At 44.3% G+C, this 26,988-nt stretch overlaps 1 protein-coding gene across 1 annotated transcript; it reads right to left on the bottom strand.

Annotated features, from left to right (window-relative positions):
• Positions 1-17,305: 17,305 nt before the first annotated feature.
• On the bottom strand, positions 17,306-26,528 carry LOC148333015 (protein sel-1 homolog 3). The gene is made up of 23 exons (XM_088300827.1): positions 26,359-26,528; positions 25,810-26,287; positions 24,839-24,965; positions 24,478-24,599; positions 24,286-24,401; positions 24,149-24,210; positions 23,709-23,841; positions 23,499-23,634; positions 23,300-23,416; positions 22,565-22,770; positions 22,122-22,301; positions 21,234-21,353; positions 21,016-21,156; positions 20,438-20,500; positions 19,930-20,103; positions 19,660-19,787; positions 19,483-19,566; positions 19,015-19,105; positions 18,854-18,941; positions 18,423-18,532; positions 18,199-18,326; positions 17,992-18,094; positions 17,306-17,847 (listed from the first exon to the last, which is right to left on the bottom strand). Exons 1-23 carry the CDS (start codon positions 26,404-26,406, stop codon positions 17,764-17,766), a joined length of 3,039 nt encoding a protein of 1,012 aa, XP_088156953.1. The 5' UTR covers positions 26,407-26,528; the 3' UTR covers positions 17,306-17,763.
• Between the last annotated feature and the right edge of the window lie 460 nt (positions 26,529-26,988).

The following is a 26,988-nucleotide window of genomic DNA, read 5'->3' on the forward strand; positions in this document are numbered from 1 at the left end:
CAAGAGTGTAGGTGGGAACCAGCAAGAAAGACGTTAAAACAAAAGATGGCGGGGAAAAACGTTGACGGCGTGAAATTTGCTTTCTCGGCGTGAGCGCAACGAATCGCTCTCCATCGCCGCGTCGCCGTGATGGAGATCTGGCTCGTTCGCGCTTTGTTTTTTTGTTTTGTTTTTATTTGTTTGTTTTTTCTCTCGGCGCATCTGCCTGCCCAGATACTGGATAATCTGCTGGCTCGCGGCATTCCTAATCCCAGCGGCCCAGAAACTCGCTCGCCGCCCGTCCACGTCCAAGAACTCATTTGAATCGATTTCAGTGTCAATAAACATGACATTTTTTAACAAAACAAACAAACAAAAAGTATATTCTCAAACTACAAAAAGGATACGATATTTATTTAATCAACCAATCAAAACTCACAAGACATAAACTGAGCCGTGATTGGTCGTTCCTTGTGATGTAATTTTCTGGTGACAGCAAGAAAAAAAAAAAAAAATATTTGCGTCGATTTTTTCCCAACTTGAATGATATACTTTTTTCGCCTGTACTCCCAATCATTTTTTTTTCGCACAAATATTTTATTCTCAAAATATTAGGCAAAAAAAAACACTTTTGTCACTTTTTCTTCTATATTGTTTCATACATGATGAAATCTGACTTTTGCTTTCCATTCTTTCCTAATGTGAACAAACAAAGGTCAAGATATATAATATCTAAAAAATATATACATAGAAATATTCTCTTTGTATTTTAACAAAACTATTAGATAATTTTTTTTAATGTTTATTCACTTGATCACAAAATTCAAACAATTCACGCCACTCCTAAAATGTTGACTTTTCGCATCGTTTTCGACTCCAGCAAAAAATAAATAAATAAATAAAATAAAATAAAAATAAAATGCTCACCTGATTCTCAATATATTGGGACCAATTTTCCACATTCCGCAAATTCCAGACTTTTCACCATAAAATCGCCACTGAGAACATTCAGCGTATTCAAGATTCGTGTTCCAAATTTGTCAAACATTCACTGTAAAAAAAAGTCCAAATCCAAACGAGCGTTGACGTACTCTTCTCCTCCTTCTACGTGCCCACCAATTCCAACTTTTCTAAGCCTCGCGTTCCAATTTGGAACATTTCAACGGAACTTCAGCCTTTTCATCACTCGGACGTAATTCCGTCCGTCGTTATTACGATTCGCGCGTTATGACCAAATCTCGTCAAATATTCCCACCACAAAGGAACCTTGACGGCCTCGCCGAGCAATCCGAGCATGTCGACACTCTTTGAGGTGAACAATTGTGCCCAAACAACATACAGCGGATGATATAATAGGTCATCATGGTAAATATATGGCGCTCGGCGGCGCCATTACATTTTGCGCTTATCAGCAATTCCATCAAAATACGAGTCGCGCCGAGTCCATATGCAAATGTTATGTTCAGCCGGGCAAAGTGCAATTACTTTGGGATTACATACGGTCGAAACTTGTGCGTGTGTGCGAGTCCAAGCCAAAAGAACGAAGGCGTAATAAGAATCGCAATGAGTTCGGGATGGCTGTCATAAAATACAGCACGGCTTCTATTTACAAGCAGCAATAAAAGCGGCCGGCGGCTGATTTATGGGGGAGGAGCTAAACCTTTTTTTGGCCAAGGGCACGTTAATAACCTCCACGACGCATTCTCTACATTTTGTCTAATTGAGTGCCTTAAAAAAAAAAAAAAATGGATGTCGTGAGTGTCTGCTTGGTGTTTTTGTGGATTCAACATCGCAGCTCCAAGTGGGAATTTCCCGTCAATTTCCATGGCGACTTCAACTGGGGGAGATTTCAAATGGGAACATTTTCATGAGCATTAAGTGGGAATTGAGAGGAAACTTTCAGGGCCTGCCAGTTGAAAAATTCAAAGAAAAAAAAAATCTGCTTTTATCATTTTTAATATTTTGGCATTTTTTTGGAGAGGACCAAATTTTCTGCACCGTCAAATAATACACAAATTAATGGATGATTTAAAAAAATTGTTTGTCTTCTCTCTCTTTTCGACAATTTTGGGTTGGGATGAAAAGATCCGGCCGGCGCAGCTGCGGCTGATCAAGGTCAGCGGCTCTTCACACAAAATAGCGGCGCACACTCGATATCGCCGCTCGCAATTTAATAACACTTTCCAACAGGTAGCGCTCTCATCACCCCCCCCCCCCCCCCAATGCTCCGCGCCACCCCTCAATTTCTCAAAACACTATAACATCTCGATTACAGCGGCTGCCGCAGTCGGGCGGAATTAAAATGGTGTTTTCCAAGCCCCGCGCATTAGCGGCGCGCCGTAAAGCAACGTGACATTAGTCACCGGTAATGGACGCCATCTTTAATGACACTATTAAGATGGCTCGCCGACGGGCGAGGGAAGTCTGACGTTTGCTCAAAACATATTATCGTTACGCTTATGTGGCAACTGATTGAGTTTTTTAACTCATTCCAAGAAAGAAGCACGTGAGTGGATTTTAGAAGATAAAGTAGATGGCGCGAGGAACACGGTTTCAGCCATGACAATATTTTGGCAAAACAAAGCAAAGTGTTGAAAATATCGGAAAAAAATAAGAAAAAAAGAGAAACTTTGTACATGGAAAAAAATGACTTGAATATTTTGGACAATTTTTAAAAAGACACTTTTGTTACAACCACATCATTTTTCAAAGTATATTTTTTTCCTTAAACTTGCTTTGACACATCAGAAAAAAATTTGAAAAAAGGAGAACTTTTATATTCTTTTTTTCCCTGATAAAAAAATTCATTACTTGAAACAATGTCTCAACTCAAATATTTTCAGAAGCATTTAATTCTCAAAAAATATCTTTTAAAAAGAAAAAAAGTATTCTTTGCCATATACACACTATACATTTGGTCCCAGTAAACGGCATAAACTTTGAGAGTAAAGTATTCATCATAAAATTTTGTGGAAAATCACTTGGCCAATTTTACACCAAATATTTTGCTCAAATTTTACTCTTATTTTCTGGGAACAAATCATAAAGTAAAATGCATTCGTCGGGATTTACAGTTGCATTTACATGTTAATTGTTCAATGTGAAGTGGAAGAGACACAAAATTAAATTTGTAATAAATTCCAAGCAAGTAAAAAAATTTTAATTTCCAAAACTTCTTGAAATGAATATATAAGAGCCCGCTCTGCCAGTGCTTCTCAACGATATTTTGGCAGAAAATATTTCACGCCTCTCCAACTCGCCACAGCGACCATCAGGAGGATCATTTGTCATTGAAATTGTTGCAAGTGCACCTCTGCAGAGGAGCCAATACTCCTTGCGCACGCTTACGATTTGGGAGCGCCACTGCCACCTACTGTGGCGGATGCGCAAGAACACCATCCTGGTAAGGAAAAAACAAAAAAACGTTGCCCATTGTTGCAGACACACCAGCCTGACCCCCCCCCCCCGGGGGCGTCTATTTGCGAAGGACTGAGCTGCACGCACTGGATCACTCATACATTATCCGGACGCGTGGAGCAGAAAATAGCAGGAGGTGATGTTATGGAAAGGAGAGAAATGGCCTCTTATGTGAAGTCAACGTGCCTCCTCAAATAAATCAGCCTCTCACTCCAGCTGCGGGCGCTCATTCATTTGAATGGCGCGAGTCGGACATGCGCCAGCCTGGCGGCCGATCGATCATCGGGAGGGCGCCGACGTCTTACGAGGCGCCATCGTCGCGCTCGCTCGCCGTCGGAATGCAAAGTCTGTCCGACGGCGTGTTCGGAAACAGACGGCGAAAGGCCGACCCGGGATCCGTGCAAGACAACCTCCTGACACACATCCGCGTCCCCCCGCCCCCCAGATTTTAATTAATCAAATTATTTTCTGTTAGGCCCCGCCTCATTGGAAGAAGAAAACATTTCACGCCTCCTCCGCAACAGTCGCTCAGCGACTGACCAATCACGGCTCACCATTTTTCTGAAGCAGACATGACTAAAACACAGCTGCATTTTGCTGCTTGATTCAGATCTCACAAACGCAAATAATCGCAATATCGTGTTTAATGGGGTTGAGTTTCCCTTTCATGAGAAAAAAAACAAAAAAACAAGCTTGTATCGTCCTGGCTAACGTGAAGCCGCGCATGCTGCAAGCCTCCACGCTTGCCGTTTCACCAGCACGTTTGAGCACTCCAAATTGAATGAACGCCTCCGTATATATACCACCTTCCTCATCTTCATCGTCGTCACCGTCGTCATCATCTCCAGTTCAAAATGCGGCCGCAGGAGAGAAGTGCACTCTTACCCAAGTCAGGTGCTTCCTTAATCACATTGTCCTTCTCCGGCACTTCTTTGCTCGCTTGCAGAAAACGGGATCAGTTTTCACATTTGCGGGGAGAGACGCACGGCCTGCTGCTGTTCATTTGTCGGCGCATGCGGGGGGGGGCGAAAACATGTCGACGTCGAGCACGCCAAGAAAAGAGTCTGCTGAATAACTTGAACGACAGAAAATTGCCGTCACGTCGTAAATTCCACGATTAGGAAAACTAATTCTTTTTCAAGCTATTCAGAGATTTTCACTTGACATTTCGGAAAAGTTAGATGAGGTGAGGAGACGTGGCTGAAACAAACCTTCCACATTTCAAAAACGCATTCAGAAATTCTTACTTTCTAATTTTTTAACACAAGTTCAAATAGCAAAATAGATTCAACTCGTACCATGAGATCAATTTTTCTCGGAAAATGTTACCGGACATAGAAAATATTGCCCTTAAGCTTGATTCAAGGAAAATCAGGAATTCAATCAGAATCGCAAAATCTGCATTAAAAAAAATAAAATAAAAATAAATAATAAACAAATAAAAAAATTAATTAAAAAAAAAAATCTCGGGAACCGAAAGTGCTTCGTATGATTTTGATTTCTTCTTGCATTACTTTTAAAAATGCAGAGATGTATCGCTTTAACATAGACACTTGACACTAAAGTACTACTTTCCTGTCAAAGAGGACTTTGGCAGCATCTCGTAGCATTTAGGGTGTTTTCAGAAAGACCACAAAAAAAAACACATCTCGATTAAATTATGGGGCTTTATTTCAAGATATTGGTTTCTTGTGGAGGCTGCTGAGACCAGAATTTAAAAAAATAAAGCTGAGTTTGTGTTCAATTAAATTTTAAGTGTTGGATATATCGGTACTCGGTACTCGGTGTGGGTGTGGGTGTCGAATCTCTTCCCAAAAAAAAAATTAAAATTATGATAAAAAAAATATACTTTAGAGCACTTGGAAAGCCCGAGCTGACAGTGCGCAATGACAGCAAGCCCGAATCCAAATGGACGCTTGCTCAAAGTCGGATGAAAGCCTCCCGAAAAGGGCAGCAACATACTTTGGACATTTGGTGATATGTTTGGTTTGTTTTTTTTTGTTTTTTTTTGTTTTTTTTTGGGTTCGTCATAGCAAGGAAAAATAATGTTGGTTCGCAGGTGTGAGGCATGAAATAAGGTCGCGTGTTTTGGAGGTACACGAGTGCCTTGAGATGTGTTCTGTCAACTCGTTCCTTCCAGCCACACCCCCCCCCCCAAAACGAATAAAAATCACAGCATGTGCATTTTAGTAAGGAAAATAACACTCGTTAATGTTCAGTTTCCTTCAAAGATACATTAAGAAGTAATTAAACGGAATTAAAAGCACTGAACCGTTTTTCTTCCATTTTTTGAGGTACCAGTAAGTAATGGTAGAGGAGTTCAGAGTCCATTTAAAAATTTAAAGACGACTAAAAAAAAAAAAAAATTAAAATCTTCGAATGAACTCTTAAATGGATCCGGTGAAGGGATGCAAGAATCGGGAGTTATGCGCTCCCTCCGATGAGCTCCAGTTAGGAGGCCAGCAGCATTATTTTGGAGCAACTGGACACCCTTCCGGGAGGACTGGCTGACTCCAAAAAGAAGCGCGCCAAAATAATCCGCAGGAGAAGTAACAAAGGCGTGGATTACCGTTGTGAAAGGAGACGCTTGATTGTTTTTTTTTTGTTTTTTAATTAATTAATTAATTAATTAATTTGCCGCCATATAAATGAGAACACCAAGTTGCTTCCACTTTAAAAAATAAAATACAAAATAATCAGTCACTTTTTGACTTTATAATTTACAACGGTGAATAAGAAGAACTGACGTCCAGATTGTCCCCTCGCTCGTTTGTTCAACGCGTGAACTTTCCTTGAAGGTTAGCCAAATTATAAACGAGAATTATGGCGGGCGCGTTGATGGACAGCCGCATTACATTTAACAGTCGTACTTGCCCTGATTAACGAGACGGGCCGCCGTGATTAAGATGTCTCTGATTGTGCTGTCAATCTTGCAAATGGACGGGACCCCGGCGCTCACCCCCGCGCCGCGGCGCTCCAAATGGCCCGGCGGGAGGGACGCATTTCCAGCACTCGCTCATTTAAAAGAGCCCGCCGCCGGCCACTAAATCTCCGCCGGCCCATCTGAAGACGGGGCGTTCTACGGGGACACGAGTCGTCTCGGGCTAGCCATCACCTTTACGGTCGCCGGCTGATACGGCACTCCATTAGCGTTAACGCCGGGCTACAAGGCGGCAAATCGAAGAGGAGCTCGCAGAGGTGGAGGGCATGTTTGAGTACTTGCTGTGTCACATCAGCTCCGCATTTCCTCCAACACGGAGCTCGAAGCGTTTCCATCACGCTGGCCCGAATTGGTTCGGAATTTTCTAAAGATTGCCAAACGACTTCTCAAATTGAGCCACTTCAAGTTCAAGTTAGAAATTGTCGCTTGCTTGATTTTTTTTTTGTGTGCGTGATTACAGCCCAAAATGCTAAACACGATTGATTACTTTCATATATAGAGATGCAACAATTAGCATATTTCCCAGGCTATAAGCCGCTATTTCTTTTCCTAAATTTTGAACCATGCGGCTAATGACAGTGCGGCTTTTTGGTGGATTTTTTTCTTTCACCACTAGGGGCGCTCTAGAGTTCAGAAAATAAGCTAAATAAATCTCGATTTTTTTTTTTCTCTTGGGTCTGTTCTGTTTTTAATGAGTTGTGTTAAAAAGCACTATTTTAACAATCTGTTTATGTACCTTGATGTGCATTCACAGTACAAAATCGTTCTGGACACGCAGTAAACAACTCAATTTTGAAAACAGAAAACTGCGGCTTCGATATCATTTTTTTTTTTTTCTTTCAAAAAAAGAGCTGCTGCGGCTTATGGGCTGGTGTGCTTTACAGTCCAGAAATGACGGTAATCGATTACTTAATAAATTGCATTGTTTGTAATTTATTGCGCACCAGTCTTGTTGCTTTGCCGCAATAAGTTCCTCATCGCTGACCCTTCAAAACGGAAAATGACTCGTGAAACTTTGCAGAAATCACGAGCCAAAATAATGAAGGGCGCAGACGCGAGGCACCAAATGAGTTAAAAGCTGCTTAAACTGGCAAACAAGCTGAAATTTATGAGGGCTGGGGAACATTTGCCGCTCGTCTGTAAATACATAATCTCGCGAGCGGGCACGCTTTTGTTTGATCTGACCACTGGAGCGTGTTGTCTGCCAAGCGCGTTTTCATTTTCATTTTCTCTCCAAACATCATGTCATCATCATTCATCAGCTGAGCTTTTTGGGCCTTAATTTGATGAATGGCCCCTCCTGTTGCCTTTGTATGTGAGCAAACAACATACGGACGCGTCGTTTGTCAACAAAATCCAAAGTTCATGTCGCGGCGCGAGGATAATTAATGGTGAGGCAATAAGATGAAAATGTCAAAGAAGGCCAGAAACCAAATGAATTGCGTACGAGCGCTCAAGTGACATTGGGGGGGGGGGGGGAATAAAAAATAAATGTGACGGCACGCGTCCTTTTGAAGCGGAAAGCTGCGGTGAAATATGAATTTACTGCAAGTATGATTTGTTTTGTGAGCAGGCTTCAAACACAAAAAAACTGATTTGCAAAAACAAAAAAAAATATTGGAAAAAATAATGCTTGGTTTGACGGAAATCAAGCAGTCGTGGGCCCATATTTGATTTGCTTTGATAACTGTGAGCAATAATAATAAAACTTTTGAAACTCTTTGTTTAAATCAAAAGAGCATTTTTAATCATACAAATGATAAATTTTTACACAAAATAGAATCTACAGAAGAAAAATGTTCCGTGTCGAGTTGAACTTAGTAAATATTAACATTCTGTCACGATGATGTCCTAACTTGTGCCCACCGGCACCATTTTTTTCTTGATTTTTTTATTTGGACAACGCCAATTAAAACCGTGCAAAATGTCATCCCTCGCCTACTTGAACTACAATCCAACTTGTGTTCAAATTCAGGTCACGTTGTCACTGGATGAACGGAATTACGCCGCAAACTGAGACAGACGTGACACATCACCACGATTTCAGAGGGAAAAAAAATGATGAGTTCCTCTCCTCCATTTTGGTCGATCACCATGAGGGAAGTTTGCTTTTATTTGAGGTGAACAACTTTTGTCAGAGTGTCAATCAAAATTGAGCATAATCGTCGTCATTAAATCGAGATCTCGATTGGGAATTTCACAAGGCGAACGCAGCGCAGCCGCTCGGGGCGAACTTCTTACCGCTGAGAAGTGGAGGAAGGTGACGCGGAGGAGAAAAGAGTGACAGGAAAGGAGGGACACGGGAGGTGTCAGCGTTGCTTCCGAAGGCAAAGAGTAACGCGGGCTGACAGGTGAACTCGCGGGGGAGAAATCGAACGGCGTGCATCCAGCCGGCCGTCAAACCAGAGCTCATCTGGCACCGGCAGAGCTCATGTGTCAAACAAGTGTGGCGGTGTTGGGGGGGGGGGGGCACAGAAAGATGTCTGCATTTGGCTACAGCTCCGGTTCACCCCCCCCCCCTCGCTAAGCGGCTTTAATGAGCGACATGTAACAAACAGCAGAGGACACGAGGACGCGGGAGCGATCATCCCGCCGGTTCAGATGGCGGCCGGGTCTGTAATCTGAATGGCAAATATCGTGACGCCAACGGGAAGGGAGGACCACTTGACTTCCATCGTTAAGTGCCGACGTCGCTTACAAATATGCAGAGCTGGCCGCTTGAGCCGTTTTTGCCCGCCGTCCGCAATCTCGGTACCTTAACCACCTCAACCCTGCGGCCTTATTCAGAAAAATTCTTGGGTCTTTGTTAGATCGAACCCCCTTTTTTTTTTTTTCCCACCGCCCGCCGCAAAAACGGGCATCCGGCCAGGCCGGACCATTTCGCCCCCGGAAGGACCGGCCGGCGCTGCAAATATGGGCTCCAACTAAAATTAGCCGAGGATGAAGATAAAAAAGGAGCGAAGAATTTAATTTTCTGATCCATTTATGAGATGGAAGAGTCTCGCGCAGTCGTTGAGGGATGCTCAAAACATTGCGCTTGTTTGGAGGGACTACCAGCACATTTTCACAAAAATATCATTTTGATCTCAATAAACATCAATAAAATAAAATAAAAATTTGGGCTGCGCGCTCCAACGTTGAGTTAATGACTTATTTTCAGGCACCAGCTGGCAAACTTAACCCCTCTCGATGAGCACCCATGAATGCAAAAGACAGTTGGGCGGTAATTAACAAATTAATGAACAATGAGAAAGTCTGAGGCTCACAAAAAGGCACATTTCGCATGAAATGACATTTAGCAGTGACAAAAATGAAGCCTGGACGAGGTCGACTTAAGAAGAAAAAAAAAAAAAAGGTAACGATACTTCGGTGCCACCGTTTGTTCGCCGCTGACAAAGTCCGACAGGCACTCAAAGTCGTTCGGCAACGACTCTTGTTTCAAAGTCGTTAATCGAGCCATCGCCTTTAGGTGTTGGACCTGCGAATGACTACAACACGAGCAACCATCTGGAAGAATTTGGCGACGATAGCACAACAAGTACACGTCCAATTTCATGCCTTCATTTACAGTTCGGGGGGGGGGGTCTTGAGGTTAATCGAGATTAAACGAACAGTTTTCCAATGGGCCAGCTGTTCCTTAAGGGGGGCCTTCTCGCCGCGATAACAGTCGGGCTCAGCAGATCTCTTTCCCCAAACATCTGTGCCACTTTACTTGAGAAAGATCAACAATTAAGTCATCAAACGCTCAACGAGACCATTTGTGGCTCGAGTTCTTTTCTGGGCGTCAACATAAAGATGTCGCTTGGCGGGGGGGGGCCAGGGGGGATTTCATATACAATTTGACTTTTGACTTGCTGGCATACACATTTGGCATTTTGTGCCAAATTAAAGAACCAAATGCAATTTTAGCGAAGCGCTTTTGTCACAAAGCCAATCAGGTTTTTGGCCCTGTGACATCACAATCCGAGCTTGAGTAAAAAAATAAAATCAATAAAACAAAGACATGACTTGCCAGCTCGCAAAAACAATTCACGCCCCCCCCCCCACCCCACCAGCCACTCTCCATCGCAAATATAAATAATTGCAAAACAAACCGACACCGTCGAGTTCATACTCGCTGCACACAATGAGCAAGGAGGGCGCCACTGCCAACTAGTGGAGTGGAGGTGCAATTACACTATTATAATACGGCGGGAAAACAAAGCATGTTCGCCAGGGTCACACACGCCCCCCTCAGCATCGCAACACACTATTTGAGAAGCACTGTTTTAATGCAACATATCTTCCGCATTTTTTATTTTGAAAAAATGCATTTGTAGCAGTTTTGGACTGAATATTTTTGCACAAAGTTAGTGAAGCGGTTCATATGTAAAAATAATATGACAAAAGGTTTGCTTGAGCATGGAGATTCTGAACAAAAAAAATAAAGCAAAAAAAGAGGCATGATGAGGAAAGGCAGAGCAGCAAACAAACGCAACGTTTGTGTTGCGTGGCGTGACTCGCGCGGCTGTTTGTCGAGGATGTCGGGGATTGAAAAGGGGCAGCCCTGCAAAGCGCTGGAATCAATGAACATATCCCAGATGCGTTTCAATCTCCGGGATGCTGAGCCAGGAAATAGCAACATATCATTTTGGGCCGACAACGAGCCGGATGAAAAATAGTTAGCCGCTGTCACCCGGGAATATTGATTAGCGGTGAAAACGCCATCATTTGGCGTGAATGGGCCCATTTGGAGCCTCGCGCCGACGGATAGGAATGCCTTCGAAACGTGCGCGGAATAGACGCAAAGAGTTTCAAGTTCGGAGATTCAACATCGGCTTTCAAGGTTCCCATTTCAAGACGAGGAGATTCCACGTCAACGAAGTGGAGGGTTTACGTTTGATTTTGAAGCACACGTTCGGTTTCAAGTTCAATTCATGAGAAAGCATTTTTTTTTTCATTTCAGACAGACAAGTCAAGGAAGGTGCAAACAAACTCAACAAAATAAATCTTTCCAAATAATTCATTGATTCATTGACGCCAATCCAATCTCCTTAGGAGACTTCTACTTTGAAGTTGGTCCGTTTTCGCTCGCTCTATCGCACTTTTAATTACATTTTATTCAGTCGCTAATTTAGGATGCTAACAAACCGCTAGCTCATGACGCCGTCATCGTACGACACGACAAGTCTGCGGCATTAGTGGCTCCTACTAGCTAGCAGCTAGCTGTTAGCATTAGCAACAAGTGCCAGCTTCTCCGGCTCCCCCCCCACCCCAACACCGGTCCGCAAAAGTTGCCAACTAGTTTGCGGCACGAAAAAGGTCGGCGACCACGGATCAAGAGGATGACTGGGAATTGTGGGAAAGAAGCGACAGCAGTCCGTCTAACAGCGAACAAAGTACAACAAATTGGAGGAACAGCTAGTTCAATATCTACGTTACCCTCAAGGTAAGCAGAGCTGCGTTCACCGTCGACGGATGCGCATCGAGCATCTAATAATATGCCAACTCGCCTAAAGACGAGGCCGTCACTCGGCGCTTATTGGGGGCGCCTCCACACGTGAAGCATGCGAGTGATAAAGAACGACCTGTAGCAAAAGTAGCGCTTTGCTTTGTGTGTTTTCCTGAGGAGGATTCAATAAATCAGCGCAATTTCGTCCCAATCGCAGACATTGGGCATCTTCCGCGCTCATATTAAAGTCGCACGTCAAATAATCTTGCGCTCTTAATGTTGAAAAAGTAATACATTAAACATGGCAAGACACGGCAAGTAATAAGTTGTGTTTGTTTCCGTGGAGTCCATATGAAAAATTTAATATCAAATATCTCCCAAGGGTATTAATATCACGCATGCCGGGATGTTATACAAAAGAAAAAAAAAAGTTGTTGTTTTTTCTTTGAGACATCTTGAGGCGGAAACGCTATCCTGTCAAAGCCAAAAGGTAAGCAGAGCTGCAGTGGCTTTTGACGGCGACACGGACAATAGAGACATTTTGCTAGACAATCTCCAAAAAGTGATCAAACATTGCCCGAGCTTGAAACCAGAACTTGAAACCAGAACTCTTTGCTTGACACCTTAACCTTGATTTGAAACTTGACTTTGACACCCAGCATTGAAACCCGAAACAATTTTTCAAAAATACCAATACCAGGGAGGGCTGCAACTAGCAATTATTTTAATTATTTGTTCAAAGAATTGCATGAAAAAAAATTTAGTTTCCATCTCTTTATTCAAAAATAAGTCATTATTTTAAATTGACGTCACGTCAGAAAAAAGGACAAAAATGATTATTGTTTTCCAAGGTAAAAGCAAATGTTTGCCAATTTTTTTATTTTGATTCCACAAAGACAACAAGTCTGCTCGTATGGAGGACTAGAAAATAAATTTACTGGTGGGCGGCTGAGATACAGAAGCTTTGGACGGTTCCACTCGGTCTCAAAATGAGCAAAAATGGAGATCGCTTTGTTTGATCATCGATTAGTTGCCGGTTAATCGATTAATCGTCGCAGACCAAGTGTGAGTATTGGGCCGATACGGGCCTTAAATTAAGGTATCTGGTCCTGATCCAAAATCAGACATCGAAAAAGTCTTCCTTAGCAGTAGTTGGCGCTAAACGGCGGCGAATCATCATCATCATCATCAGCTGAGTCGGGAAGTAAGGTTTGCAATGTTGGGGCACTTGGAAGACCAGAGCTATTGGTACTTGAGAAAGCGACTTCCAGACCTTACTTTGAAGCGAGCGCAACTTGAACAGATTTTCAAAGTGAAAGTCACGTCGCCGAGCTTTGCTTTGGCTCGCCGAGATACGAGGACGCTTCTTCCCCAGACGCCGTCGGCAGGCCGCGCCTCTTTGTTGCGAGGAGAGAGAGGATGAGCGCTGTGACAAAGTCAATACGACAGCAAGGGGAAGAGGAATGCATCATTGTTTAATTAGACTTTTATTTCATGGAATGCCAAAGCCAAATGAGAGAAGAAAAAAAAAAAAAAAAGGCTGGCATTCTTGGCCGCAACTCGTCACAGATTGCGACGGGCTCGGGAGGTTCTGGTTCGCCGCTGATAGTGTTGTTTATTGTCGCCTGTTTTGAAGCCAAGACTTAGTCCGCAAACAATGACCGTTTTTAGATTATATATTTATTCAAGCGGCTTGCACACAACATGAAAAATTGATTTTCATCGCGCCACTTGTTTTCAAAACAGCTTTTTAAAAGAACACAACAACAACACAGTTCTGGAAAGCATTAAGACGCCACTGCAGAATTATCCCTTTCTCAAATTTCGCTGTTTACAAGCCGGCATTGCACGCAAGGTCTTTGAACGGGGTCGCCCGCCGCACACCGGGCCGTACGAAATTAAATGTGAGCCGGTAGGAGTATCCAAATCATGGTCGTGAGTCGGGTTAGAACTTCAATAACGAGGATCGACACACTGTAGTTCCACCACTACTTTTCATGACTGAGCTTTCTACGATTCAGAACTGACTTGAAGTGTGGCGACCTCGTAAAATGCAACAGTCATCAAAAACACACACGCTTCAAAGAAAAAACAAGTTTTACGTGTGACCGAGACTCAGCTGGCCAACAAGAAGAGCGATCGAGTCCGATTATCGACCAGGCCGATTATTGGGGCCGATATTTGGCATTTTGGCGATTATTTGCAGCCGCCTTTTTCATTTTAATGACTGGACTGTTGTACTCCACGCAACTCTGCTTCTGACGTCACTTTGACTCGTAGGCCAGAGATTTATCGAAATGTTTCTGGAGAAAAAAAAATAATGTGCTGCTATGCATGGTAGAAATTAAAGTATAAAATGCTACCAAAAAATGAAAACCAGTTGGCCATTTATTATTGTCTTTAAGCAACAAAAAAAATATTGTTTTTGCTAGCTTAAAGACATGTTTTTATTATTATTATTTTGTATCCAAATGATGCATATAACTTTGTTCATAATCCTGCAGCGCTCCTGTCGTGTGACGTCACGGCGAAAAGATCGACGACGTCGATGATTCGTTTGTGAGCCTCGTGCCGCCTTTTCCAGCACGTTTCGACGCAGGCGGCAGCAGCAACAGCAGCTTGAGACCACACCCAGTTCGTCTCAGCAGAAGCATCAAACATGCACGAGGCACAAGCCAGACGAGCACCATCACTGGCGTTCGGGGCAAATGTTTGCCATCAAGTCGCTCAGTCAGCCACCCAATAATTACCAACTCGTTACAAGACACATTTTTAGTCTTTGGCTTTTGACACTTGATCAATTATTTTCATTTTAAATGGTTGCTTTTGCTGTGTTTGTTATAGAACTTTTGCGATGTTGTGTTATTACAGTAATCCCTTGTTTTTTATGGTTAATTGAGATTTGAATCGTTTACCCACGTCCACCCACCTGTTGCCTTCACGGCCTCTCCCGACAATAGGAAACTGGAGAACTTGAAAACTACATAGAGTACAAGGTCGCAACGCTATTGAATTGTATTCCTTTGACATACACTGGCGTCATAACAGATTGATCGTGAACTGCTGCCGTGGTCACAAGAAGAGAGAAATGTTGAAAAATCAAAAGCGAGAAAAGGAAAAAAACAGAACAGGCGTCAGTGGGCAAACACATTTGGCAGCAAGCTCTCAAACACAAGCGAGAGTCCGTCCCTCATGAGCCATTTGCGGGATTGACCCCCCCAAAAATTACAATAAAATACACCCACACAGTGAGGAAAAAAGAGACAGCATGCGACCTTTTCAGGAGAAAAGTGAAACAAAGGATGTGGAAAGAACTCGAATGTGAAGCGGGTGTGAAGGTAAGAGCCGAGAAGGAAAGATGGGCAGGAAGACAAGGGAAGCAGCGCCACCTGGTGGACAAAGTACAGAGGAACAGTCACAACACTCAACTCGGCGTTAGGGATTCAAAACAGCTTTGGGCTTTCATATTAAGGCTTCAACATGGGGTTAAGGCTTCAAGACTGTTTACAGTTCAGGGTTAGCTTCTAAGAGGACATTAGGGTTGTAAATGAGAATTTGAAGACTGTATTCAGTTATCAAAGGAGGCTTTCACATCTGGGGTTGAGGTTTCAAAGTAGAGTCAGCGTTTGGATGCAAATTGAAGTTCCAAGACTGGGTTAGGGTTGCAAATTTGGGGAACAAGTCAAGGTTAGGGTTGCATAATCAAATTTCAAGACGAGGTTTCAAGTTATGGCTTCAAGACATGATAGAAAGAAATAGGAGTGAAATACATGTGAGTTCTCTGTTATGATGCCAAATATAAAAGAAAAGAAAGCACTGGCATTTTGACCTCAACCAGCAAGAGATTATTGTTCTATTCTAAAGACATTTGTCAGTCATAACTCCTGACCACCCTCGGCTACCATGTTGACGTTGATTGGTTCAATTTGTTGTCTGTATCGTAAATGGAATAAAGGGCTGCTCCTTCTAAATTATGGGCTGGTGTCGTTTAGTAAAACGCAGGGAAGGTAAGAATTAAATCGCACTGCATCTCCCCACCGGGCATCTGCCCCGTAAAACAGATTGCACATCCAGCTCTGAATGGAGAACACAACATGAAGCTCCTACGCTGCTCTCGATTCCAAAGCTTCTTATTCCTCTTCATCTCCGCTTTCGTCCCTTTGTGCTCGGACGTCTCGCATCGTCGTCACAGTTGCGACTATTTTCATGGAGAATTCATCATTGTTGACTTTGACACCAATCGGAGAATATTTGCATTCCAAAGGCAGTTAATTACATTTCATCTCAACAGCGTGATATCGGGTCATAAATCAAAGAAGCCTCGCGGACGTTTTTCCTCGGGTTGCGCGTGCGCGGGAAAAGGTCGACAAAGACAAATGGGAGCGTCATCGGCCAGCTGAGCTGCGATGCGCCGCGCGGATATAAATCAGTGCTTCTTAAACTTAAGACAAGCAAGCTTTGGGGGTCCATGAAATAAGTTGTGGTAATGTATTATATAAAATTTAAAAAAAAATGCTGCAGATTCAGAGATCGGTCCTGTACAGCTGTGCGTGACACGATTTTCTTCACAATAACAGCCGCTGGCGTGGAGGCGCTGCTGAGCAATGTCTGCCATCCTGTGGTTAACACTGGTATTGCATCTTCTAATGGCTTAGCAAGAGTAAAATTGTTGAACATTCTATCCAAAGTCATCCAACCACCAGGTGTGCGTATGTGACTCAACATAAAATGTCCTTTTAGTGGGATCGCGATTTGTTTGTGGACGTTTCAGTTAATGTCGCTCGTGCTGTTTTTGAATTTTATGTATGGTTCTGACCGCAGCAAATTGGTGTTGTGTTGACGAGGCATTCCTCGTGTTTTCTTTTGATTTGTTCTATAGAAACCACACACACATATCCAAATGAAAGCTTACAGCGACCAAACTGATTCAATTATTCCTCATCTGGACTGTTGTGGCGTCCAACTAAAATGAGGCCACGAACAGGCTAAGACGAGACAAGTTGAAAGATTGATGACGCGCGTCACAACTGTTGCATCATCGCTATCTTGACTGTTGTTTACAGGTTTGTAGGAAAATGACAGCCACTTACTTCATTTTGCCATTCAAGGTCGCTCTCTCTCCGCAACACGAGTTGGCCGACGTTCGACGTTTGTTTCACTCCCAAGTCCATGACACATGTGCGCTCACACTCGCTTTCCTTGATGATTTTGACGCCGCTTTTTACGCTCGGCAAAAGATTTCTTCCCCATGCTCGCACCACCACACGATCCAAAAAAAACCAAATGATTATTGCTTGTGTGTGCACCTACTAATAAGTAAGACCACGCCCCCCTTGGCTTGCCGCGTGCACAACACACAAGCATGCATCGCACAAAACACGTTATGGCTCCTCCATGGACAACATTATGTTCTAACTGGACGTACTGCAGCGGTCATCACTCTCATAAAGCCCTGAAAGCATACCAGCAAATATTTAATAGTTATATATTTTTTTTTTTTAAATTATGGTTTCACAAATAATGCCAAAAGTCAGGAAAGATGCTTGTGGTGCATTTCCAGCAAAGCACCTGATGTCCTTTTTAAAACTGCAAAGTGGCGTTACGTAACAAAACGCACAGGACGGCAGATTTTTCCACACGCTCCTGCGGTGCTCCGCGGTCAGGAAATTATCCGCAAAGACAAATGCACAAGACCAAAATAGAGCGCGATTCATCAAGCGGCACGGAAATCCCAACGCGTCGTTCGTCTCGTTGTCCCACTGCGGAACTTCACTTGCTGGGTGTCAAACTTTGGTCAACTAAGTATGAGAAGCGCTGCAGCAGAATCCAAAGATTGATAATAAACATTTGTGTACAGTGCATTCATGTCGCACGTATTTCTTGATTTAAAAGTCAGTGAGGGAAAAAAACGCATGAGCAAACACACGTTTGTTTGGACAATCTTCTTTGAGATGATCAACACGTCCAAAATGGACGGCGGACGTGACGGTCGCCGTTAGCTTCGAGCGAAAACCCGTCGACGGAGGAGGTCCAGAACCACCAAGACAAGCGGGAAAGCGGCGACGACGGTGACGATCAACTGTTGACGGCAAACCAAAGAAATCACATCAAAAGACGAAAATAGCTCAACTTGCACCGGAAGTAGAAAATGTACGTCCGGGAGTCCGTTGAGATTTCGTCACAACAGTTTTACGTAAAAAACCAACGTGCGGACGACACAAACCGTGATTGTGGCGCAATATTGCGCGTGGAGGCGTCGCAGATACACGCCGAGCAGAGCCAGGCTGCAAGGCAAAAAAGAGTCGGAAGTTCCCGAGTCGCGACACCTTTCGGGTGAGAAGGCAAAAAAAAAAAAAAAAATGACATCATCAGAAGATCATCCGACACAACGGCGAAATCGTCAAGCGATTCGGCGTCGGTTTGAACGAACCTTTGGTACAAAACCGTCGGAAGCACGTGGCGGTCGGCGAAGGAGAAGCGCGAAAGGCCGAGCTCGATGAGTAGCGTCACGGGTGGCGTGAAGCCGTCTTCCACCAGCAAGCCCAGGTTGTACCATCCCTTTGGGGGGAATCAACAAAGCATTTTTTTTGACGTCCTCGTAAAAAGGCGTGTCGGCGGCAGGAAAAAAAAACCCAAAGAAGTTAACAGCGCGACCTGCGGCTCGTTGCTCAGCGCGGCCCGTTTGTACATCTCCGCGGCGGAAGTGGCGTTCTTGCGGCCGTCCACCAGGCCTTCGTACCACATGTCGCCCATCCGAAGCAAAGCTGCAGACAAACCAAAGGGAAAAGAAACTCAATGCCCAAATCTCAAGACCTCAACTCCAGCTGGCCTTGAAAACCTCATTTGCAACTCTAATCCTTAAATTGAATCCCAAACCAAGAGATTTCAAACCCGAATATGAAACCCTAACCATGTTTTGAAAGCTTCGTTTAAAAGCCGAACCATGTTTCTTCCAACCTTCATTTGCAACTCTCACCTTGGCTTTGAAACTCAAAGCAAAGTTTGAAAGCCTGATTTCTCAACCTTTTGATCTGAAACCCTACCCCCAGCAAGACGAGTCTGGCATTTGCTCCGCTGTGCTTTACCGTAAGGCTCCGGTTTCTGATTGTGGATTGTCAGGTTGTAATATTTCCTCTTGCAGTGCAGCGCCAACGCAGAAGGCAGGAAATCTCCCTGCGAACAAACGCAGCGCAAATATGACGAAGCGTGCAAAAGAATACGAAAAAAAGCGGCGCTGCTAACTGGCCTGGTTCTGATCGCACAGGTACGCCACGTTGAAGTGGGCCACAGCCACGCCCAGCTCGGCCGCCGTCATGTAATGCACCAGCGACGCAAACCTTGCGAGCGAAACACAAGCACAAGCTTTGGGGACACCACGACGACCGAAATCCGCCGGCCCGAAACAACATCAGGAGCACAAAAGCACGTTTACAACTTGAAGTGTGGAGTCGGTCCCGCAGAATCAGCAGTGCGGTCATTTCAACCAGATCGGGTCTTGATTTTTATTTAAGGCGAATGAAAACGGGCTCGGAGGGTCGGCGACTGACCGGCAGAAAAGGCTCAAGTGCCCAGCTCTGGAAATGAGTTGCTCACGTTTACGTGAACGTCCCTTTTTTTTTTTTCCAATCCGGATGAATTTATTTCAAAATTATTTATAAATAAATATTCGATAAACGAGATATTTGCTTGCTCTCGAGTGGCGTGGATGACTTACAGCTCACGCTTGAGGAAGGCATCCAGAGCTCGCCGTAGCAAACGGCCCAGGAAGCCATTTTGCTCCGCCGCCCGCTTGGCCCATCTGCGGTCGGGTGCAAAGACACGTTAGGGCGCCTTCGTCGCGAGAATGCAGCGGTTTTCGTGATCTTAAAAAAAAAAATGATAAGGAGCCAACAAGACGGCATCGGACGGACGACGACCGACGCGGCCGGCGAGCCCGGTGGACCAGACGTCGGCGACTTCCGTCACGCCCCGGATGTGTCCTCGCTCCGCAGCCTTGAGGAAATACTCGTAGGCGACGTACTGCCGGAAGAGCAGAACAAAGTTTAGGTCGTCTTCAAACGGTCCAACGGAATCGTTCGAGACGTGAAGAAAAAAGTGGACTTTTCTGAACAAAGCGCGACTTGCGCTTTCAAAATATTGAGGAACGGCGTCGGCTTCCCACCTGGTCGGCGGCTCTCTGCGGGTACAGACCGAGCGAGTAGACGATGCCGAGGTTGAGCGCGGCGTCGGGGCTTTCCAGGGCGTCGGCCCGCTCCCACAGCTCCACCGCCTTCTCGTAGTTCAGCTCCAAACGTTCGTAGTACCAGGCCAGCGCGCTGATGGCGGGGACGAAACCCTGACAGTCACAAAGAGTCACGCAAACAAAGCGCAAGTTGGAACTCGTTCGGAGGAATCCGCCAGGGCGAGGTTGCAAATGTCAAATCCCCGTAAATGAGCCAAAGTGGGACGAAATTGGACATTTTCGTCATTGATGACATCATCAAAACCTCACATTTTTTGGTGAGTTTTCGTGCATGTTTAGGGTCGCAAAAATTGAATCATTTGTGGAGAAAATTCAAGAAAAAAGAATGAGAAGAAGAATTTCTCCAAAAACACAAAAAAAAAAACTTGCAGAAGTTGCAGCTCAGGCGCAAATAATCCAGAAAGTGAGTGTGAACATCTTATTGTACCTTGTCCATTGATTTCTTCAAAAACTTGACGGCTTTGGGAACGTCCTTTTTGACGCCGTGGCCCTACGAGGACACGAAAAGGTCAATTCGGATCAAACTGCAGCAGAACCTTGACTTGCAAGGGACCCCCCCACCCCGGATTTATAATTAGCCGCTCAAGACGCAATTTGGGATTTTGTCGCAAACTCAAATTGGACCTGCAAGGGAGCTCCAGACACTCTGAAAGGCAATTGGAGAAAATGAAAAATATTTCTATGTAGGTATTTTATTTTGACACTTCAACCTAATATTTTGTAAGAATTTAATTAAAATAATAACAACCCCAAAAAACGTATTTAACATGACACATTTCAGAAAAAGAATGCACCTCTCCACCTCGAAAATGAACTGCACAATTAATTTACACTTGACAAGAAATGGAATGCTATTTTTCTCATGAAACACGCGACAAGAAAAAAAAAAAAAACAGTTTGGGGCGCTGGAACGGATTAACGGCATTTCCATTCAGTTCAATGAGAAAAGTTGATTCAAGATACAAATTGTCGATCCAAAACATACAAAATGGGCTCGAAAGTGACCTGCAGGAGGACGATGGCAAAGTCGTACATGGACACGGGGTCCTCCAGGCGGAGCGCCCCCCTCTCGTAATGTCGCAGAGCCGCCTGGATGTCGGGGGACACCCCCTGCTGACCCCAGAAGAGCATGCGAGCCAACGCTTGCTGGAGAAATGAAGAGATGAGTGTGACTGTCTCCATCTTGTTTTGTTTTCTTCTTCAAGAAATGACATTGGGGGTACCTCAGCGTCGGGGGCACCTCGATTAGCCTGAAACTTCAGCCACTGGAAAATGTGATGGTCTTGGTTGGTCTGAAGGCTCAGGTTCTGGTCGTTGTGCAGGTAGACGTCCTCAACGTACGCCTGCAGACCCGAAAAAAGTCAAAAAGGTCGTTTAGGATTTGTCACGACGCAAAATGGGGGCAATGTTGTTTCTTTGAATTTGGTGGCTTAAAAAAAAAAAGTAATGCCTACGAGAAGACCCATTTGGGGTTAATCAGAGTCACTTTTAAATTGCAGCAGTTCATCTCATTTCACATCATTTGAATGCTGAACACGGCCACATCCCTGTTATGAGAGGGTGTGCACACTTTTACAACCATGTTACTGCACCTGTTTTACTTGTAATTTCCCTCTCAAAAACATTTTTAGTTGCAGTTCCATTTAAAATGGGAAAAAATATCAATTCCATGATGATATGATTCATGTGGTCTCATTTTTTTTATATATTACAAAAAATTGGTTCCTAAAAGTTTTTAGGGTCCTTTTATTTTGAGTCCCACACATTTTGAAGCCTTTTCAATTAATTAAAGAGGCCTGTGACTCATGTGAGGATAAGCGGCTTGGATAATGGATGTTTGGATGGGGAAAAAAAACACCAGCATGGTGCCCCTTGTGGTGGGTAAGTGAACCGCATGCAGTACAATTCAGCCCCTTATCATGAAATAAACCTTACGATACAATTATAGCTACAATATTGGGTTTGTTTTATTGGCTTTCCTTGTGCGGGGTTTATTGATTTTTAAGAAATGACATGCATCTAAGGTTTAGAATAAAAAAGTCAGGTTTGTGCGAAAGTCACAAGTCAAAGCAGCTGCTTGAGGGGTGTGATTTATGAGCATCTGCCGTCACCTGTTTTGGCGAGGGATTCTGCCGGTCCACAATGGTCCGTTTGGCCATGTTGGCGTAGTAAGCGTAGGCCAAGTGGTCATCTGCAACGACCCCGTGGAGGCCCCGGTGGTGCATGTGACCCAATCGCAGCAGAGCCAAGCGATGGTTCTTCTGGGCCGCCAACAAGGCGAGCAACCACGCCTGTTCATTTTAAACACAACCGCACCTTGATGGACCAATTCAATTTGAGCCACGACTCAACTCGAAACGATTTGCTTGCACAGAAAAAGCATTAGTGTTGTTCAGAGGCCACGGACGCTCGACACTGCCCCCTATAGTCGGGAAGAATATCAACTATCAGCAGACTATAAAAGCTGCAAAAAAACGCGTCGGCCTTATTCTGCACATGCGTCGAGCATAAACGACGCTTTTCAAGTGGCAGAGACCGACAGGCGAGAACACACCTTCCTGGGATCTTTGGCCACGCCCACACCCAAGCTGTAGAGAATCGAGGACATGTGCAGCGCGGCGGCGTTATTCAAGCAGGCGGCTTTGAGCAGCAGAGGCAATATTTGAGCCAAGACTCGGCCGCTCTTCGCTCCGTTTAGTTTGTGAAGGGACACTGAATACAGCGCTCGGCTCACCGCTTCCGGGCTGACGCCTCGTCCTCCTGGCAAAGATCACATATTCACTTTCGCAATCAACTTCATAACAAACAACTGGAAATTATATGTTTACGAAATGTATTATTAAAAAAAAAAAAGATTTTATATTATGCACACGTGTGAAGCGTGGCGGAGCTATGGGGGGGGGGGGCCAAGGGGGCACTGGTCTCCCCTGAAATCGGCTTGCTCCCTAACATTTTGTGACTCTCCAGTGACCATAGGCTCCTCTTGTCATTTTTTTTCTTCAATGTCATGTATTTAATTTGTGTTGTTTTGATTTACATTGTAGAAAAATATTTGGGCTGTTTTTCTCTTAGTGGAGTCGCCAACGTTATCGACGTGTGTGTGCGTGCAAATTTGATTCAATCGAAAAATGGATGATGATTGCAAATAACGTGTTTCCAAGTTTTTTTGTTTTGCGAAAAAAAAAATCTCGCTCCGCCACTGACTCGTTGACAATCCAAAATAAAGTCGTAAAAATTATTATTCTGTTTCAAACGGGTGCGCGAGATCCAAAATCGTTTCTGCGCTTACCACGTTTGAAAGCCAAATATTCTGCAATTTGGGCAACATATCGTGGAACCGTTCCCTCCCACAACTGGCACACGTCCGCCGTAACTTTCCTGCTGTGAAATGTCTCCAAACGGTTGCCTGGAATGAAAAACAAAATTTTTTTTTTTTAAAAAGATGCTTGTAAATGATGTCGGCAACATTTGGTTGAGGCGTCCACCACCTGATTGTTTGCTGCGCCGAGCCAGGAGGGAGTAGAAGCGCACGCTTTGGTTTACATGCCGAGAAAATTCTCGGCAGGCGAGCGTCCATGGAGTGATGTCCACATCTCTGATGACTTTGGGAAGGACGACTTCTGACTGCGGGTGAGAGGAATGATCACAAAAAAAAGAAAAACTTCAACAATACTTTGTGACTGCAGTTTGCGGGTTACCGGGTTCTGAGTCGACGCTCGGTTCCGGTCGTAAATCGACGGCCCGAAGTAACCTTCGGCACCCTTCACGTACCTCCCGCCGCCGATCACAAAGTAGCCATCGACGTCATCCAGCCTGATGTCGTGGCGCAACCTACAAAAAAAAACAAAAAAAACAGCTGAACCAAAATGGCAGATTTGACGTCTTTTTTATTTAATTTTTTTTAGTGAGTTGAATTACGATCGACGTGCGTATCACGCTTTATGTTGCTAATGGCGATATCCGGTGGCGGGACGTCCATTTGACACGAAGGCCTTCAGTGAAGTCCTACTTAGTCCGGGAAGGACTTTCGGAGACTTTTTTGTGGGTGTTATTGTGACTGACATGACCTCATTTTGGATTTCCCTTTTTCTTTTTTTTTTTTTATTTCCATGCCCGCCGCCATTATCGACACACTCACCTGTTCTCTGTCGACTTCACCGTTCTCGCCTCCTTACCCACGCACATCATAATGATTTTCACCTGACAACACACGCGTGAAAATTCAGAGTCATCATCTCCGCCTTTATTCAAGCACGGCCGGGTCACATGACTCACCTCTCGGCCTTGCAACGCCACCGTGAGCTGACACCACTCATTCAAAGGCATCGCGTGCGGGAACAAGATGGCGGTGGATTCCTCGGGCCCGCCGTGCACTTGGACATGCAGCAGGCCTGGACAGATCAACGTGATTGATGAACGAATGGGGGGGGGGGGGGGGGGGTTTGCGTTTTGGAGAGGCGCTCACACCTGATTGAGTGAGCAATATAGTGGGCGTGGCGTAGTTGTTGTGGGAGTCAATGTGGTGAAGCACACCACACGTGCTCTCCTGGCAGTGTCGCGTCAACAATAACCAGATGGAGAACGTGGACCTGCCCGGCAGAACACACAAGTTAGGCCGTGAATAGTTTGTTCTTTCCGTTTTCAAATGCCAATGAAAAATTGGAATACATTTAAACGTTTTGTTTGGCCTGTAAACAAAACCAATTAACTGTTCAAATCAAACTCAGTCCATTTATTTATTTCTTTTTTTTTTTTTTACAGAGCCTAAAATAGTCAAATATAAATTGAAAATGGAAAGAATAAAAGCTTTTTGTGCTTCAACGCGCACCAGGGGAACGTAAGGGACTGAAGTCGCAGGTGCTCCAAAATGTCGCTGGCGTGTGGCCGAAGATTCTGGACGATGCCAAAATTTCCTCCCGAAGAGGCGAAGATCGAGGACAGCAAAGGCACCGTTTCTGGACAAGACAGGCGGTATGAATGATGTTCAACGTTCATGAGATGGACGACGATAAGTACAATGTTATTATCTTATATTACGGTTGATGATACTTTTGCTTATGTTAAAATATCAGTATTGTAAAAATGTCCAATTATCGCAGAACCAATACAAAATTTGTTTGCTTGTCGTTTTGTGCAATAGCATCAAGTTGGGGAACTTTTGTAAAACAAAACGAATGTGGCTTCGTTGAAGAAATGTTTTGTTTTCAGGCAGGCAGAACTTTTGGTGTTCGTCTTGCTGTCTCTCAGTCCCACTCGGTCGGCCCAGTCGTATGGTGATCCACAGGGTTCAATTTTGGGGCCCTTGCTGTTTTCATTGGATTTTTTTGTCTCTGTGTTTCATCTTGGGAAAAAAAATTATTTCCTTCCTTTGCTATGCAGATTACAGTCAAGAAAAGCCTCAAAAAATCCTTTGCCATAATATGTTCTATGTGCCTTTACGAGATGGCAAAGACGGCATTCGGATGAAGATATCGTTTGTGGAATGAAAACTAGAAAACTTTTTGAACATCAATGAAAAGAAAACTGAAGTTTGGTGGCCCTTTTCCATCTCAACCTGTTGACTTGAACTTCTTGGCATATTATCTCAAGCCAACAGTCTCAAATTTGGATTTTTAAATTTGACAGTGATTTTAAACTGGATCAGCAAAATTACGATGTTATCAAATCCAGTTTGGAAAAAAATGCATTGTTTTACTGTTTTATTGAGTTTACTCTGTTATTTTTGTCTCATTTTTATTTTCCTTTTTTTTTTAAATTGCTGTATAAAGTTGAATTGCAGTGAGTGGCAAGAAAGCTTACCTAGCTCCACCGGGCATTGGTCCCTGAGATGGTCTGAGATGGCAAATGGCAAAATTGTCGCACTCCAAGCGAAGCAGACGTGGTGCCGCTTGGTGGGCCGACTATATTTGGACCGGGGCTGGAAAGTTGCAACGTCTTGAACTGCGACTGTCCACTCGCCATCATTCGCGTTCGTGTACCTGATGGATGCTCCGAGGATGCAACTCAACACCCATCGGGAATCAGGAACAATCCAGTCCGGTCTGTAAACCAACCAATCGGGCAGGCTCACCCTCACAGTCCGTTTTTGGGGTTCTCCTGGGAGGCAATGCCATCGTTTTAGCAGCGATGTGAAACTGTCGCCGAAGTCGAAAGTCACTGTTAAGTCCAGTTGAACGGTGGCGGATGCGTCACAAGAGTAGAAAACCTCCAAAGGAAGATGTGGAACAGGCTCCAGGGGGGGATTCGAGAATCTCACCGAGTCGAAAGCCAAGACCACCTGGGAGGAAAAAAATTGACGCTTTTGAGGGTTTTTTTCCAAATCTACAGAAATAGTCAACTTGCTCGTACCTGCACGCTGAGCCATAGCTCGCAGATGCACTTGAACTGCAAATCCATGTCGCCATTCAGGACGGTTGAGACAAACAGGCAAAAAAAAGAAAAAGTCAAGCACAAAAGCCTTCACAGCCGGACCTCATCCGGCTCCACCTGATTGCTAAAGTCAATATTGAATAGCTCACGGTTACTTACAGCCAATGGTTGGCTTGTTGTAGTCAAGGTGGGGATTACCTGAAGTCATGACGTCACGCTGTGCTTCCTTTCTACCGCCTGTCCCAAGTAAGCAATGGTCCCACCGCGCAAACTAAACGTTTGAATTTCATCTTTTTTTGTGTGTGTTAAACTATTTCCTAGGTGGCAAAATGATGCGCCATCTTATTGCGTCGCATTTTTACAACACGTCCTTTCTCAATAAAAATAAAGCATCCGCTGACTGAAAGCCAAATACTTCGAACCTCAACCATACAGGGAGTTGACCCTCTGCTGGGGACATGTGGTACTACACATGCCGACTCATTCCGAATTGACATTCAACTAGGACTTCTCATTGACGTCGAGCAACGGTATTGTCGACTTGAACGACACGTAGCCATATGAAACTCGGTCCAAAGTCACGTCATGACGTCATATAAAGAGAAAGGC

This window comes from Idiotropiscis lumnitzeri, chromosome 7, assembly GCF_059441095.1.
Source record: "Idiotropiscis lumnitzeri isolate Australia: NSW breed Sydney's pygmy pipehorse chromosome 7, RoL_Ilum_1.0, whole genome shotgun sequence".
Taxonomy (NCBI): domain Eukaryota; kingdom Metazoa; phylum Chordata; class Actinopteri; order Syngnathiformes; family Syngnathidae; genus Idiotropiscis; species Idiotropiscis lumnitzeri.